The sequence below is a fragment of the Rhizophagus irregularis genome, chromosome 9 (assembly GCF_026210795.1).
Source record: "Rhizophagus irregularis chromosome 9, complete sequence".
In the NCBI taxonomy this organism is placed as follows: Eukaryota; Fungi; Glomeromycota; class Glomeromycetes; order Glomerales; family Glomeraceae; genus Rhizophagus; species Rhizophagus irregularis.
The window spans coordinates 2,305,549-2,323,728 of record NC_089437.1 but is presented as its reverse complement, the minus strand read 5'-3'; the positions used below and the strand labels follow the sequence as shown (position 1 = coordinate 2,323,728).

The 18,180-nt window shown below is 26.5% G+C and overlaps 6 protein-coding genes across 6 annotated transcripts; 2 read left to right on the top strand and 4 right to left on the bottom strand.

Moving 5' to 3' along the window:
• Positions 1–68: 68 nt before the first annotated feature.
• On the bottom strand, positions 69–1,142 carry OCT59_029551 (uncharacterized protein). The gene has a single exon (XM_025315629.2). It carries the CDS (start codon positions 849–851, stop codon positions 177–179), a length of 675 nt encoding a protein of 224 aa, XP_025182297.1. The 5' UTR covers positions 852–1,142; the 3' UTR covers positions 69–176.
• A 416-nt stretch (positions 1,143–1,558) lies between these two features.
• OCT59_029550 (uncharacterized protein) lies at positions 1,559–3,644 on the bottom strand (the record flags this gene model as incomplete). Its single annotated transcript, XM_066144714.1, has 9 exons — positions 1,559–2,002; positions 2,084–2,321; positions 2,399–2,706; positions 2,795–2,897; positions 2,982–3,074; positions 3,162–3,261; positions 3,346–3,399; positions 3,472–3,480; positions 3,629–3,644. The coding sequence occupies 9 exons, from the start codon at positions 3,642–3,644 to the stop codon at positions 1,559–1,561; spliced, it is 1,365 nt and encodes a 454-aa protein (XP_065994757.1).
• A 376-nt stretch (positions 3,645–4,020) lies between these two features.
• Positions 4,021–5,934, top strand: OCT59_029549 (uncharacterized protein; the record flags this gene model as incomplete). Its single annotated transcript, XM_025329706.2, has 7 exons — positions 4,021–4,269; positions 4,354–4,365; positions 4,432–4,954; positions 5,026–5,328; positions 5,423–5,535; positions 5,619–5,635; positions 5,722–5,934. 7 exons carry the CDS (start codon positions 4,021–4,023, stop codon positions 5,789–5,791), a joined length of 1,287 nt encoding a protein of 428 aa, XP_025182295.1. The 3' UTR covers positions 5,792–5,934.
• On the bottom strand, positions 5,822–6,873 carry OCT59_029548 (uncharacterized protein). Its single transcript, XM_025309163.2, has 4 exons — positions 6,658–6,873; positions 6,403–6,586; positions 6,250–6,327; positions 5,822–6,165 (listed from the first exon to the last, which is right to left on the bottom strand). Exons 1-4 carry the CDS (start codon positions 6,811–6,813, stop codon positions 6,092–6,094), a joined length of 492 nt encoding a protein of 163 aa, XP_025182294.2. The 5' UTR covers positions 6,814–6,873; the 3' UTR covers positions 5,822–6,091.
• A 2,069-nt stretch (positions 6,874–8,942) lies between these two features.
• On the top strand, positions 8,943–11,022 carry OCT59_029547 (Glucoamylase 1 precursor). The gene is made up of 4 exons (XM_025315627.2): positions 8,943–9,294; positions 9,382–9,724; positions 9,812–10,070; positions 10,161–11,022. The coding sequence occupies exons 1-4, from the start codon at positions 9,177–9,179 to the stop codon at positions 10,500–10,502; spliced, it is 1,062 nt and encodes a 353-aa protein (XP_025182293.1). The 5' UTR covers positions 8,943–9,176; the 3' UTR covers positions 10,503–11,022.
• Positions 11,023–11,285: 263 nt separating this feature from the next.
• Positions 11,286–12,922, bottom strand: OCT59_029546 (uncharacterized protein). The gene is made up of 5 exons (XM_025315626.2): positions 12,689–12,922; positions 12,415–12,600; positions 12,165–12,348; positions 11,924–12,077; positions 11,286–11,826 (listed from the first exon to the last, which is right to left on the bottom strand). Exons 1-5 carry the CDS (start codon positions 12,859–12,861, stop codon positions 11,489–11,491), a joined length of 1,035 nt encoding a protein of 344 aa, XP_025182292.1. The 5' UTR covers positions 12,862–12,922; the 3' UTR covers positions 11,286–11,488.
• Positions 12,923–18,180: the final 5,258 nt, after the last annotated feature.

The window sequence follows — 18,180 nt, the reverse complement described above, 5'->3', positions numbered from 1 at the left end:
CTTCATGACTTATTTTATCGGATAACATTATTTTAAACAAAACATTAAATATACAAGCTCAAGTCATTATAGTTAATTAATTAAAATTTATTTCTTATAAAAAAATTTATATTTCTAGATAGTTAAAATGTTTTATCAACTATAATTAAAAGTACGCCGAATAACTAATGTGAAAACTAAATTCTAGGAGAATCTCCTTCATTTTTCTTAGTATCTTGTCCTTTCCCTTGTAAATTTTTAATAGTTTCGTTTCCACTAGCTTGTGCTTTCTTTAAGGAATCTTGAGCTTTCTTCAATACATCTTGACCTTGTTCTTTTAATATACCTAAAATTTCTTGACCAGATTCTTTTAATTCTTTCCCCTTCTCTTGAGAGCTTTTCATAGCTTCACCTGCTTTTTCTATACCGCTTTTCAAAATATTTTGAGTACTTTTTAAAGTCTCTTGCCCTTTCTCTTTTGTATCCTGCATGGTTTCTTGTCCTTTCTCTTTCGCACTCTGCATGGTTTCTCGTCCTTCCTCTTTTGTACTCTGCGCGCTACTCTTGATACTCTGGATAGCTTCTTGTCCTTCTTTTCGAGAATTTTTAGCTACATCTTGTAATGTATCTTTAGCAGTGTTATATGTTTCATTGGCATTTTGTTTAGTTTTCTCTTGCGTCGTACCTAAGGTTTCTTTACCTTTTTCTTTAGTAGATTCATAATTAGATTGTAAATTAAGATAACGTGTTGTTCTTAACGATCTTTTAGAAAGAAATGAAGAATTGATTATATTTATTTTACGATTAACGTAAAATTGAGGTGAAATTGACTGCGCCGAGAGTCTATTAAACAACACACGAGATTGAATCATTTTTTTTTTTGGTTAAAAAGTGGTTATAAGTTATTATTTTTTTTTCATAATATTTTCCTTCTTTTATAACCTTTTACAATTTTATCGTTAATAATACTGTAAACATTTTTGTGGTTAGTACCAATGATGATTTACGATAAATAATTATGGCATTATGAACTAATAATTTAGTTTGGTCATAATTATGAAATTAAAACATCATTTTCTCGTCATCATAAACTTGCATCGAAAAATCAATTTTTTTCCTGTTCTATAGTAAATGAATAAATGCAAATTATGATGGTTCACTTCTTCGATAAAATGATCATTCAATATTAATTAATATGTTCTTATAATATTTACGTAATAAATTTTTATATAATTTAATATTCTCGTATGATCGGCGATCGGCGCAAATTATTAGTAATTAACATACTTTATTTTATCCCAACGCTTCAAATAGCTTTATTTTTTAAAAAATAATTTTCTCATGAATCGTGAATTAAATTTATTTAGCGAATCAACATTTTAATTATTCTTTTTTCTTTTCGCCGTAATTATGTAATATAAAAATTTTTAATAAATAATAATATTACTAAATTTACTAAATTTGCTTTTTATATGATTTTATAATAAATGAAATAAAATGATAAGTTTACTATCTAATAATAATATATTAATTATTCGTAAAAAAAAAAATTGTCAAAAAAATTATTATAAGTAATTCATTATGAATTTAATTTACTAATTTCTTTCTTAAGAATTGACTCAATAGTATCCCAATTATCCGTTGGTACTTTAACAATTTCTCTATTGAAATGATTTTCAATAGCTTTCACAATTTCCCAACTATTTGCATCGTGAACAAAATTGATAGATACTCCTGTACGACCAAATCGTCCAGTACGTCCAATTCGATGAAGATAGGTTTCATAATCAGGGCGCCTACTAGAATTATCTAATGGTAAGTCGTAATTGATTACTAGATTTACTTGTAAAACGTCAATACCACGTGCCAATACATTGGTGGTAATTAACACTTTAGCATCCCCCCTACGAAAACCATCCATTACTTCATCACGTTCAGTCGTTGAAAGACCACCGTGAAGATTAATAACTTTATGTCCTTTCTCAGTCATACGTCTTGCAATCGTATCCGCAGTGTCACGTTTCTTTTTGATATTAAAAAATTATTATTAATGACATTTTGATTTATTCAATTATGCAAATTAATTAACCATTTGAAGACATACCTGCACGAAAATGATACTTTGTCCAATTGTAAGCAAGGTATACAAATCATCCAAAACTTCAAATTTGTGATTTTCATCTTTGCAATCCATGTAAAATTGATTAATCGTTTTTACCGATAATTCTTCGACTTTTAAGGAGAATTGATTTGCATTTGGTGCAAATCTTCCGGCAAAAGTTCGGACTTGAGTTGAATAAGTAGCTGAGAAGAGTACGATTTGACAATCTTTGGGCATCATACTAATAGAATAATTTGTTAGAATAAAATGAAATAAATAATTTCGATATTTAACATTATCAATAATTAAAAATCTTACTTTTTTATCCTTATACTTTGATCGCCTAAACCTTGTTGATCTAACATATTGTCAGCTTCATCTAATACAAAGATCTTCATATGGGTTTTATTGATAATACGTCTCTTGAGTAAATCATAAACGGTACCAGGTGTACCGACAATCAATTGGGCGCTAGCAAATTCTTCATTTCTAGTTTTTCCAACTGTACTTTTAATATCAGATTCTCTAATAGCCTCTGCAGTTACTACTGGTGTATGTTTTCCCATTTTTCTGACTTCCACCATTATTTGACGAGCTAATTCTCTCGATGGTGCTAGACAAAGTGCCTAAAATAAAATGATCGCCGATTTTTTTTTTTAGATCAAATTAATCTATTGATATTTTTGAGAAATTGATTCCATTTTTTTTTTATACCTGTGGTGATTGCAAATTAAAATCTATTCGACTTAACATTGTCAGTACGAATGCTGCAGTTTTACCGGTACCGGACTGAGATTGCCCAATCATGTTTTGTGGACTATAATAATAATAAATATTTAATTTAAATAAAATGGCGTTTCATAAAAAATTATTTTTATTTTCGAAAAAAAGGATAACTTACGGAGTCTTAAGAAGCAATGGTAAAGCTTTTGCTTGAATTTTTGATGGTCGCGTAAAACCCATTTCATAGATACCCTTCAATAGATTTTCATGTCTAAATAGTTTCATAAAAATTAATCAAATCATTTTTCGTTATGAATAATAAAATCATTCATATAAAAGGTATGTATATATTACTTACACTTTTAATTCTTCGAAAGTTGTTATAGAAAGTATAGGATCATCATCAACTGCTTGAATAATAACATCATGGGATGATTCTTGTAATGAATTATGCTTTGCTAAATTAATAGAATAGTAATAAGTTAAAGGATCGAAGATATATTTACAATCATTTCAATAAACCATGATAAAATTATACATACGTTCTTGGGTTCCTAAAGTTTCTATTTGATCTGTAAGACTACTAACATCAATATCTGTTATAACGAAGTAGAAAGGTTAATCACGGACAATAAATAAACATCACGTAAGATAAACTGTTAATCCACTTGGTGTTACTAGTTTTTAATTTAGAAATCAAATTAAATGAGTCGAGACACGCAAGCTCAAAAAAAAGAAAAAATTTTGACTTTACAGATTAAAGTCAGAAAAATTTTTTCTAAATTGTTCTTAAAACAGTTTATAAAATTTAATATAATATCTTACCTCCATTCTTTTCCATTTTTTATACGTTAAAAAAGAGTAGATAACAAGAAAAATTATGTTTGATTAAATTTTTTAGGACACGCCTTTAATAACTTTTTTTTTTATATATTTCGTGTAAAATGGAGATTTTCTAACAAAAATAGTGCAAAACTCCGGTTATCACCGTCGTGAGACGCAGTAATACGGCGTGTGGTATTACACTGGTATTACACCTTTCATGTATTATGGGGGTGTGAGACAAATAATATCGACAAATATACACACCATATTAGGAAAGGACTGAAAGGACTAAAGTTTTTCACACGTACATTTATGTTTCACACCCTGCGAAAAAAAATCTTAAATTCGACTATTCATCAATGTCATCTGCGGGTTAAATTTTTTTCTTAGAAATGATAACAAATAATACTTCTCAACACCTTATTTACGGTTTATTATTTGGGGTAATACTTACGCTATCTACTAATTCGTTTGTAAATTGGTGGAAAAGAAAGAATCAAGATGATAAAACCACGCGATCACTTAAACAACCTAGTGATATCAGAAGTGAAGATATTGCTGACGGTATAGAAGGATTAATAGGAAATACTCCATTAATGAGAATTAAAAGTTTAAGTGATGCTACTGGATGTGAAATTTTGGTAAATATTTTTTTTTAATTCGAATTCTCATATTAATTAATTTTTAATGATGATTTATAATTAATCCATATTATATTACTTTAGGGTAAAGCTGAAGTAAGTAATTTAATTGAATTGTTTAAGAATCAAGATTATAATATATAAATTTCACAATTTGACAAGTTTCTTAATCCAGGTGGTAGTCCAAAAGATCGAGCTGCTTTATATATGATAAATGAGGCAGAAAATAAAAAACTTATACAACCAAATATAGGATGTACTATATTTGAAGGAACTTCAGGATCGACAGGAATATCAATTGCAATGATTGCAAAAGCAAAAGGATATAATGCATGGATTATTATGCCAGATGATCAAGCAAAAGAGAAATATCAATTATTAGAAAAATTAGGAGCCACAGTAGAAAAAGTTAAACCTGCAAGTATTGTAGATAAAAATCAATTTGTTAATTTAGCTAAACGTAGAGCTGAGGATTTTGGAAAAAATAAAGAAAATAATAAGAAAAAGCTTATAGGTGGAGATGATAATTACGAGAGAGAAAATTCAATTGAAAATAATGAAGCTACTGGATTTTTTACTGATCAATTTGAAAATTTAGCTAATTATTTAGCACATTATCAAGGAACAGGTCCGGAAATATACAGACAAACAAATGGAAAAATTGATGCCTTAGTGACTGGAGCTGGTAAGAAACATTTTGAGTTTTATATTTATTCCGTTAAATGAGTCTTTATTTTAAATTTGTTATTTTTATAGGTACTGGAGGAACAATTGCAGGAATTTCTCGTTTTCTTAAACCACTTATACCTAGTCTAAAAGTGATTCTTGTTGATCCTCCTGGTTCAGGATTATATAATAAAGTGAAACATAATGTAATGTATTCGCCTTATGAAGCTGAAGGAACCAGAACGAGACATCAAGTCGATACAATTGTAGAAGGTGTTGGTATAAATCGTATGACAGAAAATTTTAACATGTCAACTGGAATGATTGATGACGCGATTCGTGTTACAGATGAAGAAGCTATAGCTATGGCAAGATACTTAGCTAAAGAAGAAGGTAGGTAATATTAGGGTTATTTTGGTTAGGATGGGTTAGGATGGGTTAGGATGTTTGTTATATAATAATAAAAAGGGAATTGTTTATACTGTAGGATTATTCATTGGTAGTTCATCAGCTATCAATTGTGTTGGATGTGTGAGAGTTGCTAGAAAATTAGGACCTGGACATCGTATTGTGACTATATTATGTGATTCTGGACAGAGGGTAAATATTTTTTATCGTATTTTATTTCAATTTTTTTTTTTGTTATATAATTTATTAAAGAAAAAAATGTATAATATTATTAGCATCTGACAAAATTTTGGTAAGTTTACTTATTAAAAGTTTTTAAGAAAATTTCAATATAATTTAACATTTTTATGAACTTTTTAAAATTATTATTAATTAAAGGAACGATGAATATTTAAAACAAAATAATATTTATCCAAAAGAAGAAGAAGGATTAAATTTTATAAAATAAGACAAAATGATTAGAAAATATACATATTATATAATATCATATTATAATTTATAAATTATAAATGATGATAAAAATTTTATTGTAAATAACAAATATTTATATTTCAGAAATAAAAGGAGTTTATAAATACATAATAAATAATAATAAAAAAAAAAAATTCTATGACAAATTTTTTAATATATTCGCTGCGGGATAATTAAAGGTCACTATAAATTTTAAATATTTGAAATATGACAATACTAGTACAAATTATTGAATTCATTTTGTGATTATCACAATGACAAATATTTCATCTAAAATTTATCCTACACATAATCCCCAAACATTAACAATAACGTACATACTATTGGTATCATGTCTGTAAGTAGTACTTCCTAAAGAAAAAAACCATAAATCATTAGTTAATAATTTTATTTATTTTATAAAAAAAAAAATAATAAATAAATTTTTAATTTTACCATCATGATTATTGTCCCAGTAACAAGTTGTAGTAGCATGTATTCCTGCACCATTTTTTTCAAAAATTGTACAGGTAACTAAATAAACAAATAAATAAATTAAACAATCAAATCAAAACTTCTTTTAAAAAGAAAAGAAGCTTTAGTTTTTACCAATGTATTTAAAAGCTTTATTTAAAGCTGATAATTTTTCAACAACTGAATGAACTATCGAATTATTCCAATTTGATATACGACTATGAAGATAAGCAGAACCTTGTAAAATATTTTGTTCTACAACTTCTTTAATAATTCCTTTTACTTGGTCTTCATTAAAAGTTCTCTTTGGATCTTTAACCTTAAAAATAAAATATAAAAGATTTAATTTTATAATAATAATAAAAAAAAAGAAATTTAAAAAATCTTTACCTCTTCATTTTTAATTGGCGCATCATCTATCTCCTTTTCTTCTTCTCTTTCCATAATAAATGATAAAATAAAGTAAATGAAAAATTTGAGAAAGAAAAGGAGAAAAAAAAACCTTTTTTTCAATAAATAATATATGTAAAAATCAATCGTTATCATGATCAATTCACATGGTACCGCAGTTTTAATCACAATGAAACAATGCTAATGCAAATGATCCATATATGACCCTTCTCACATAGCAATCTGATCATAACTATGATCGGCATGGGGTACGGGAAACTGACATATAGATCACATGATTATAACACTTTTTATCGATTACTTAAAAGGTGAAACAAGATTTATTTTTTACACGTAGGGATAACAAGAATCCAAAAAGTTAAATTCTTGATATGTAAAATAAGAAATAATAAATCGGAATTTAGAGTTTTTACGATTGAGCAAAAAATGCAAAAAATGCAAAAAAATTTTTTATACTTATATAAAAAAGGTAGGTAATTGTTTTTTTTATCGTGTAACTTACTTTATTGGACACATTTCTAAGTTAGGAAAAGATTTTAAATTAAATGTGGGAGCTTTACTTATATTTGTTACACAAAATAGTAAAAAAGGACAAGTAAAAAATTTCGGGACGACATTTTCTCAAATTAAACAATAGAAACAACGAAACATTCATTAATAATTACTAAAAAAAAAATACAAAAACTTTTATGGAATCAATTCAAAAATTAAAAGTGTCAAAATGATTAAAAATTCTCGCAATTGAAACAAGATGATGCGGGAACTTTTTTAATTTTTGAGACGAAAAAAAATATATATATATATATTTAGTTAGAATAATCTTTAAAAAGTTTAAAGATTTTAAAGTTTCGTTTTAAAAAACAATAAAAAAACAATATAATATTTATTATTACAAATAAAATTCATTAACAATGATATTACATAATATGAAACTAAAGAAATAATAATGATAAAACCAGTTTCAGAATAACATCGTATTCATAGGTTTCATCTACATCGCATGTATCCTAAAATTTAAAAATTTTAAAATATTGAAAATATTGATTAGATTTAATAATTTTTTGAAATAAAATTTTGGTGAAGATAAACGAAATTTTTTTTTTTTGATATTCAATTTGTTTGTTACAAAAATTTATAATGTTTTTCCGTATTGTAAAATTATTATTCGTTCATAATTTTTTTTGTAAGAAAATTTCAAAAAAAAATTTTTTTTTTTGTTTTTTTTAATCTATCATCATCATTAATAATCGTATTAATCGTATGATATCTTAACAATTATATCTTTATTAACCATATTTAAAGAACTTTATTGTGTTACTATAATAAACAATAGTTAACTTTGAAGTCTTTGTTATATTATTTAAAAAAAGAAATTAGGAAGAATTCATTGTATCCTAATTCGTTTTCCGAAGTTTTTTCGTTGTATCTTTAAATATCTTTAAATGTTTAAAATATTTAAAAAAAAATCAAATTATTCAAATTGTAACAAAATTTAAATTTCATGCATCAATATTATTCAAAAAGGGTCTTTTTCCTTGTTGACAATTTACTTTGTAAAATAATGTGATACTATTAATTATTATTATTACAGTATTCCAAAGATCAACTTATTACCCATTCCCAATGTACTTGAAAATTTCTATTTTAAGAATAATTTGTCGTCATTTTCATTATTTTGAAATTTTAGAATTTAAGAATCATCATAAATTTTAATGTATACATTATTACGTAATTTATTAATTACTTGTAATCTAACTTGTTTTTCTCCTCTACGTAAATTTTCTCATCTAAAAGTTACACAATTAATGTTTAAATTCCACGAGCTTCACTACATTTCGTACTTTTCGGATGTCTGCTTTAAATATCCGCGTTAAAAAAAAAAAATATTGTACCATATAATAAAGTATAAAGAAGATAATTCACGTGTTATAATCGTTGTATAAGTTAATTTAACACAAAATATTACTTCCCTTGATATTTTTTGGTTACTCCGCAGACTTGAAACTAATCCAACAATACTTTTAAACTTCAAATGTGTGATATCTTTAAACATATATAGATTACAATAAAATTTATTTATAAAAACGCCTAATGGAAAATCAAGGATAAGGATTTTCAAGAGTTTCAGATTTTTTTTTTGTTCGGTTCATGACTTTATCTAGTCATTTTCTATAGTTGATCCCCTCTTCGGAAACTTGTGTAATCAAACTTTTGAAAATTTCCGGCTTTATTTCATATATCTTGTATCTAATTCCCCAGAAAAAGAAAAAAAAATTCATACAACTTCCCTTCAAAAAAAAAAAAAATATATTCTTTTTTTTTTACGAGTTTTTTTTTCAAAAAAAAAATATAATAATAATAATACCTTACTTACCGTTTATAAATATTTCTTCTACTTACCTTTTATAAACTCGTACTCTAAAAAAAAAAAACTAGCCCTGCGGGCCGTTTATTATTAATTTTATCCTTCTTTGTACAGAAAAAAAGCATAATAAAAAATGGGTTGTTGTATGAGTCAAGAAGAAAAAGCAGGAAGACAACGAAACGATGAGATTGAAAACCAACTCAAACGAGACAGGCTCTCAATGCGTAACGAAGTCAAAATGCTCTTGCTAGGTAGATATTAGTTTTAAATATTATATTTATGTTATTTATGATATCAATATATTAATAATCATTTATATCATTAAATCTTATCAATAGGTGCTGGTGAATCGGGCAAGTCAACAATTCTTAAACAAATGAAACTTATTCATGATGGTGGTTATTCTCCAGAAGAACGTGAATCTTTTAAGGAGATCATTTTCTCAAATACTGTTCAGTCAATGCGTGTTATTTTGGAAGCTATGGATAATATGGGAATACAATTAAGAAATGAAGGAAATAAAAGACATGTTACTACTATAATGAATTTACCTAATCAAATTGAAGGGGATCAATTACCTTCTGAAGTTGCTTTAGCTATTAAAAATTTATGGGCTGATAAAAGTGTATTAGAATGTTTTAGTAGATCTAGAGAATATCAATTAAATGATTCTGCAAAATAGTAAGTATTGGTCAAAACTTATGTTTAAAAGTTTACTCTCATAATTGGATATTAAATTAATTCACTTTTTTATTTCTTTTTTTTTAGTTATTTTGACTCGATTGATAATATTTCACACCCAGATTACCTTCCCTCAGATCAAGATGTATTACGTTCTCGTGTAAAAACGACAGGTATTACAGAGACAACCTTCTTAATTGGTGAACTCACATATCGTATGTTTGATGTGGGTGGTCAACGAAGCGAACGTAAGAAATGGATTCATTGTTTTGAGAATGTTACGGCTATCGTATTTTTAGTGGCTATCTCCGAGTATGATCAATTGTTATTGGAAGATGAAACTGTGGTATGTATTATTATATATTATTATTAACTTTTTATTATCATCAATTATTTATTAATAAAAGTTTTCTTCCTTTTTATTTAACTTGTATAGAATCGTATGCAAGAAGCCTTAACTTTATTTGATTCTATTTGTAATTCAAGATGGTTTGTTAAAACATCAATCATACTTTTCCTGAATAAAATTGATAGATTCAGAGAAAAACTTCCAATCTCTCCTATGAATAAATACTTTCCAGATTTTGAAGGAGGTGGTGATTATGATTTAGCATGTGAATATATACATAATAGATTTGTATCATTGAATCAAAGTGAGGTTAAACAAGTCTATACACATTTTACATGTGCTACTGATACAGATCAAATTAAATTTGTTATGGCTGCTGTTAATGATATTATTATTCACACTAATTTACGAGATTGTGGGTTATTATAAACTAATTAAATTAATTTTGGAAATGGGTGTTTTATTTTGAATTTTAATTTTTTAATTTTAGAGGTTTGTGAGATAATTTGTTATTTTAGAATTTTTTCTCATAATACCTAAAAAAAAAAAATGGACTTTACTATTATTACAAAAACTTCTTTTATACTTTAAGATAGCACTGCTTTTTTTACATCAAAAAAAAAAAGTTATTTATTATTATTATATAATATTTGTAATCCCTCTTATTAAATCTATTATGTATTTTTTGTATAGCGATTTTATTTAGTTCATTTTATATTTCCTTATTTAACTATTTTGTTTATTTAATATTTAGTTCTTTATTGGTTTCATTAAGTTTAAGAATTATTGGTATTAAGATTGTTAAATTTTTTTTTTTATTGTATTTTCTATTATTGGTTCATTGAACTTTTGAAAGTATTTAGATGAATCTATAATAAAAATTTTTCATTGTAATTTTGTAATATTGAAAAATTCTTTCTTATATAAGTAAATCGAATTTTTTTTTTTTAAATTACTTTTCTTTTTGGTTTTAACAGTAAGCAATCCGTTTGAGTAGCTTGTGCCAACACTTCTGGACGAATCTTGAGGTCCATAACGATAATGAATATTTGCGAAAACATTTAAAGTGAATTAAAGGGATTTCATTCACGAAAATCTAAAATCTCGCTTTACATTTCGAAAATATTTTTCATAATAAGCAAGCATAATGATGTTAGATACTCATTTCTATTTAAAAACTATTTTTTTGAATTCTAACAAAAGCAACTGATATTAAAATTGATAAAATTGACCATATGGATTCGTTTATTTACATCATCATGGTATGATTTTACATATATGTGGAATTACCATAAATAACGTAATCTTCAGAATTATTGGATTTTTTTGATGTTACCACGCGTCATATTTTCAATTTAGTAATAATTAAATATACATTTATAATTATAGTAATGCTAAAAATACATAAGAAAAAATTATTTTAATAAAGGTCGCCTTTCATCATTCGTATACATTAATCTACTTGATGATGGTTGATTATTTGTATTTTTCTTAACATCCTTATTAATCATTCCATCATATCTATGATAAACATATAATGCTAAAGCTCCACCTGGACCACATAAAATACTTTGACCAATAAATTTCCAAAATTTTCTGTTAAATTTGCCATTTTCGGCCACGAATATCCAATAAGCTGAAGCAGCGATTAAACCCCAGGTGTCTACAATCATAAAATCCGTCGCGGAATATGTTATACCAGAAATTATTTGTGTAATTGTCCCGATTAATACTTCAAAATTATTATCAATTGCTAATGCAACATTGATTGGAAAAGAAAGAGAAGAAAGAAATTAATTAATACGTGTAATTTTTTTTTTTTTTTGAAAAAAAAGTTATTTCATGCTTACAATGTTCCAAGACTAAGAACCATTCATAAAATGAAATTCCAAAAAGTATTAGAGCAAATTTACTAGCCAATTCATATGCATTTTGATTTACGCTGTCAGGATTAACACCTTTTGGATACCAGACCCAGAATAAGGCTGCAAAAAGAAATGAAAACTATATTTATTTCCGATGAATAAAAGGAATAATCTTTTAGTTTAATTATTTTCATAAATGATTAAAAATTTATAAATCATATATTACCACAAATGAAATAACGGTCCAAACAATCAATTTATCTTGTTTAAAGATACTCATACCAATAAGGAATGGTAGTGTTAAAAGTATTCCTAAACATATTCGTTTAACCCTTTTAGGGTTTAATGTAACGTCATCCGGATTTGAAGAATATCCTTTACGATTTTCCGATATAATCCAAGCAGGAATCCTGTAGAATTAGGTTAATTTCAAAATTACTTATAATTTCGTTAATAATAACAAAAAAAAACCTTACCAGATTAATGGAACTGCTATAGAGATAGCAACGAACACAGAAATAGCAGCTACTAAAGAATAATATGTAACCAATCCATTAACACCAGGAACTGAACCTTCCACAGCGATGATAAACATATTAACCATGGCTAGGGGAAATAATGTGTGATTTAAAAGTACGCTTGTTGGATCATTTAAATACTGTCTAATAATGATTATAAAATGATATATATAAAGGTTGCATTAGCATTCATTTCATTTTTAATGATAAATAATATATATATTTTATATACCTGAAAAAAGAAATTTGAAGGGCAAATATATTATCGATTCCTGGTATTCCAAAAAAACTTTCTTTTGGATCATAAAAATCTGGCAAAAATTCTTTCACATTTTTTTTTTGATATATAATCAAACCTATTCCAAATAAGATTGGAATAATCAGATAAGTTTTCCCTAGCGCCATGATAAATTATATTATGTATCTGTGTCTATGATATATTATAAAAGAAAAAAAGTAAAAACCTGTGAGAAAATTTCTGTAAAAACTTTTTGTATTTATTTGACGTAATAGTAAATTTCAATATTTAAACTATATAAGTATAAAGAATTCTAAATAAGGTATTTGTTTAATTAAGAACTTCCGATTTAGGATTTAAGGGGTCATCTAAAGCCGTGTTCTATCACGTGATTTTCATATTAACTATGTGACAAATAGAGGGTCGTCTAAAGCCGGGTTCAATCACGTGATGTAAAAATTTATTTTTTATAAATAAAACTTATTCACCAATATATAAAACTTTCAAGTTAAGAGATTGGTATAATATTAAATAATTTATAGTTTATCATAGGTTTATTTAGTTGTTTGCATTTATTATCAATTTATTATAATAAAAGATACGTAAAAAGTTAATATAACTAAATGTTTGAAGTGCCAATTTGCACATAGTATGTGTATTTTAGCCTGCTGTGCAAGTTTACTTAGTGTGCAACATTGGGTTTTAAACACCGTTTTTGACTTATTTGAATTTTTTATTTTTATCATCATTTTTAAATATAATCAACAAAGATTATTCATTCATATGTAAAGTCTAAAACAGTGTTTAAAATCAGCTTTCTTTCATTAAATAAACTTGTAAAGCAGGCCGAAATACACTTATTCTATAATTTTTATACTTACATTAATCTTAATTCATAAAAAAAATGGCTTATTTATGTTGTGTGTCAAGTGTCGATTTGCGTCAGATGCAGCCGACGTGCATCAGACGTAGATTGATACCTGACGCGCGTCACTTGTGATATAAAATATGCAAAATTAAGTTATAATTAAATTAAAATTTTCAAACTTAAACTAAATTTCTTTATTAAATAAGTTTATTAATCTTGTTAAAAAATATGTAACCCTGTAATATTAAATTGATTAGACTTAGTTTCATGGAAAATACTTCATTCAAAATATTAATAAATTACAAGTTTTTTCAAGTAAATTTACAATATTTAATTAAACATAGATTAAATAGCCAAAAATTTTCACAATATGTGTAATTTATTGTAACAAACAAATTTACTTACAGAATAAAAAATAATTTTATTAGTAAAAAAAATTTTTTACTATAGGAGAACTTTATTGTGTGATTCAAATGACATACGTCAAGTATCAATTTACATCTGACGTATGTCAGCTACATCTGACGCAAATCGACACTTGACGCACAACATTTATAAAATGTCAAATCATCAGCTTCAAATAGAAGTACAGTCAACTCTCTTTATAGTCACACATTTGGGACAGTCCATATTTGGTGATTATAAAGAGATGTGACTATATAAAAAATTTCTTATATTAGTATATCATAATTCCGGCCAAAAATTAACATAATTTTAGCCAAAATTATACTCAAAACTTTATTGTATCATAACTCCGCCAATATTAATCGTAGAGAGATGATCTTACCGCCATTCGATTCGTCTTGATGAGACGGTTCTAATGGTATAAAATACATCGAAATCTAATCACTAGATTAATTTCCGAAATTAAAAAAATATTAATGGTTTTTGTGTAATAATTCTGCCAATATTGATCCTAGAGAGACGATCTTACCGCCATTCGATTCGTCTTGATGAGACGGTTCTAATGGTATAAAATACATCGAAATTCAATCACTAGATTAATTTCCGAAATTAAAAAATATTAAATGGTTTTTAAGTAGTAACTCCGTCAATATTGATCACAGAGAGATGAGCTTACCACCATTCGATTCGTCTTGATGAGGCGATTCCAACGAGCTATTAATCGTCTTTTTACAATCACTAGGTACCGAGAAATTTAGCAAAATGTTAAATGGCGCAGTAAAGCGTAAATTAAGAAATATAATAATGCCGATGCTTAACATTTTGTTGAATAACTCATCAGCCAGTGATCGCAAAAGGATAAAACTACCACCATTCGATTCATCTCAGTGAGACGATTCTAACAAGCTATGATACATCTTTGTACGATTATTAGATGCCAAGTTATTTAATATATTCTTTATATAACTGTGATTATAAACGGTTTTTTTTAATATAAGATTTTTGAGGATAGGTGTGATAGTGACTATAGATAGATTGTGACTATATAGGATAGTTTTTAATAATAAAGTGTTTTGAACATTCAACTGGTGTGACTATATAGTAGAATGTGACTATAACGGGAGTGACTATAGAGGGAGTTGACTGTATAACAAATAATTTTTCACAATAGATTTAATAAAAAATTTCCATCTTATATGATTTTTAACCAGTATTATATGTCTTAACTAGCATTAAGAAATTAAGCATATGACAAATAATACATGACAAATAAGGATTTTATATACAAGAAGATGTGATTAGTGTTGTTAACGGTCTGACTCAGACTGACTTTCAAGCTGGGCCAATAGAAGTCACGCCAAGTCAGACTGAACTGATTAAAATTGCAGCGGGCCAATGGGACCGATGGGTGGCTATTATTCTGGCCAAATTTGTAGTGCTGGCCAGAATCATAAATCACACAAGGAAAAATCTTTGTGCACTGATTCATAACGTGGGCCAAAATTTTTGTAATTTTTTGTAATGCCGGCCAGACCATCAGTCCCATCAGCCCGCTTCAACTTAGCCAGCCTCAAGTTGCAACTTGTGCAAGTCGATTGACCCCATTGGTACGGTTCGGCGAGCTGTGACGTGACTTAAACTTAACAACACTAGGTGTGATGCTGGTAACAAATTTTAAAGTCATGTGAGATGGATATAATATAGAACTACACCCAGTGTTGTGATCGGGACTGGGACATGTCCTTAGATGTGACAGGACAGGACAGTTCAGGACTTGAACAAGATGTTGTTGATGTCCAGGATAAAAATTCATTATAAGAGGATATATGATTTATATATAATATTAATAAATTGAACAATATTTTAGACGGAACAGGATGGGACAAATGAAATTGGACTTGGACAGGACATTAAAATTTTGTGGGACACTGTCCCGTCACATCACTGACTACACCTCCAAAAAATTCTGCATAAATCATGTGATTATTACATATTATATGATTGTAATTATTTTAATTATTTGAAATTCTAAGATTTCTATAATTAACATGTAAATACTTAGAGTAGAAAAAGAATAAATCTTTCAATCCTCTATAACTGAGTAATCGAACTAATATATATATATACAGAAAAAATAAATTACTACTACTTAGAAAACAAATAAGGGAAAAGCAAAATTGCTAAAAAAACTTTAAATAAATTCTATCTAAGATTATTATCTAACTAAAAACAGACTAATCTCTTCTGTACTATACTTTGGTAAAACCAAAGTAAAACCTTCCTTCAGTAAAATCTGCAATCTTTAGTTAGCTTTCTTAACATGATTGTAATTAAAGAGTTACGTAATTTACATAAATATTAGTTAATTAAACTTTTATTAAAGTTTCACTTTTTCACTTTCAATATAGATATTATAACTACTTATTAGTCAAATGATGTCAAATTGGAAACTAATCAAGTGACCAAATTCCATCCAATTGATCCCTATTTTTTTTTAAATTTTCATTAATCAGTAAATCTGATTGCTGCCAAAAAATAGCGTAAAAGAAGGATACTTGAATACCAATTGGGATATTCAAGAAAACAATTAAGTATTAATAGTTACTAATACTTTACTAAAAATTGCCAATTTTTTGAAATATTTTTATAGACCTAGATACAATAGCTTTCAAAACAATTGTGCAATTATTTTGTAAAATTTTTAAAATATATCAAAATATATTTAAGGTATTTTTAAAATTAAAATATTAAAATAATATCAAAGTTAATTATTGTCCAGAGCGTAGCGAAGGACTATTTATTGTACAGAACTAGATAAATTTGCAGTACCGGTTTAACCCATGTATTTTTCCTTCCTTCCACCTTATTGTCCACCATAATTTAGCCCCTTTGCTATTTCCTTTATGCTTTGTATCACATTTTTTGTAACGCTTTATTTTTAGCAACACATTTTGTGTAACCATTTATATATGTATGTAAACGTATTAAGCGACGGACCCTCAACGGTTTCCGTTTTCCTAGTATTATAATAATAAAATAATAATAAAAACATTAAAAAATTATTGTGACATTATTTTGAGATATTTTTATAGATCTAGATACAATACAATTATAAAATAATAACTAAAGTATAATAAAAACATTTTAATATATTAAATGTATTTTAGTAGTATTTTAAAATTATTACAAAATCATTTCAAAAAATTGGCCATTTTTAGTAAAGTAGGATATTTACTATTTGATATATCAGTATACCAATTAATAACTTTTTAATTAAATGTCAGTGTACTGATTGATTATTTTTTGATTAATTTATAACAATGCATTTTTATTTAAAACTATTTAAAATTTACATTAAAATATTAAAATTACAAAAATCAGTATATTATTTAATAATTCCATATATATTTACTAATATTATCATTCTTATACTTTCAAAACTTTTCTAGAAAAAAGTTTTGAAATGAAACTTTTCAAATTCACTGATTCAAATCCAAGTCTAAGATCAGAGACAATGGTACTTAAAAAAAATAAAGAAAAAAAAAATAAATATTTTTTTAATTAAAAAAGGTTTTAAAATGAAACTTTTCAAAACTTACCATTATCGATCTAATTTTAAAAATCAGAACTAATAACTGATAGTGTCTAAAAAAAACAGAAAAAAATTAAATATTTTTTTTTTTTGAAATTTACCGTTACTAATCCAAATCTAAGGGAACCAATAGTTAAGGATGACGCCGCAAATAGGCAATTGCAGAATAATTGCGATTTGCGGTATTGCAGAACATTGCGGATTTTGAAGTCTAAATATCCGCAAATCCGCAATTCGCAATTGTTCGCAATTTCGCAAATATTTCGCAATTCCGCAAATGATCTAAAGTACCGCAATTCAATTGCGGTATAATTGCGGTACTTTACGAAATTGTAGAACATTTGCGGATTTGTGGATTTGCCAATTATAGTCCACCAATCTGACACAGATTATCAGATGAATTGCATAGTACAAATCATCTGATGATCTCTTTTTCTTTTTTATTGAAGTTTCTGGACAAAAATTATGACTGAACTTTTTAAAATGGAGTCATGTAGATAAGGAGAAACTGGACAGCAAGTTGTTTTTTTTAATAAATTTTTTTTTTTTTGATTTTGTAGAGTTGCCGGACGAAAAGTATGGCCGGACTTTTGAAATTGAGGTAAGAGAAGGACCGGGAAG

Coding starts and splice junctions, on each gene's coding strand:
- OCT59_029551 (XM_025315629.2), bottom strand. CDS start 851: ATGATTCAATCTCGTGTGTTGTTTAATAGACTCTCGGCGCAGTCAATT.
- OCT59_029548 (XM_025309163.2), bottom strand. CDS start 6,813: ATGATAACGATTGATTTTTACATATATTATTTATTGAAAAAAAGGTTT. Junction 6,328..6,402: donor TAAAGCTTTTAAATACATTG/GTAAAAACTAAA, acceptor TTGTTTATTTAG/TTACCTGTACAATTTTTGAA. Junction 6,166..6,249: donor CTGGGACAATAATCATGATG/GTAAAATTAAAA, acceptor TTTTTTCTTTAG/GAAGTACTACTTACAGACAT.
- OCT59_029547 (XM_025315627.2), top strand. CDS start 9,177: ATGGGTTGTTGTATGAGTCAAGAAGAAAAAGCAGGAAGACAACGAAAC. Junction 9,725..9,811: donor TTAAATGATTCTGCAAAATA/GTAAGTATTGGT, acceptor CTTTTTTTTTAG/TTATTTTGACTCGATTGATA. Junction 10,071..10,160: donor TATTGGAAGATGAAACTGTG/GTATGTATTATT, acceptor TAACTTGTATAG/AATCGTATGCAAGAAGCCTT.
- OCT59_029546 (XM_025315626.2), bottom strand. CDS start 12,861: ATGGCGCTAGGGAAAACTTATCTGATTATTCCAATCTTATTTGGAATA. Junction 12,078..12,164: donor GGACCGTTATTTCATTTGTG/GTAATATATGAT, acceptor AAATAAATATAG/TTTTCATTTCTTTTTGCAGC. Junction 11,827..11,923: donor GTTCTTAGTCTTGGAACATT/GTAAGCATGAAA, acceptor ATGTTGCATTAG/CAATTGATAATAATTTTGAA.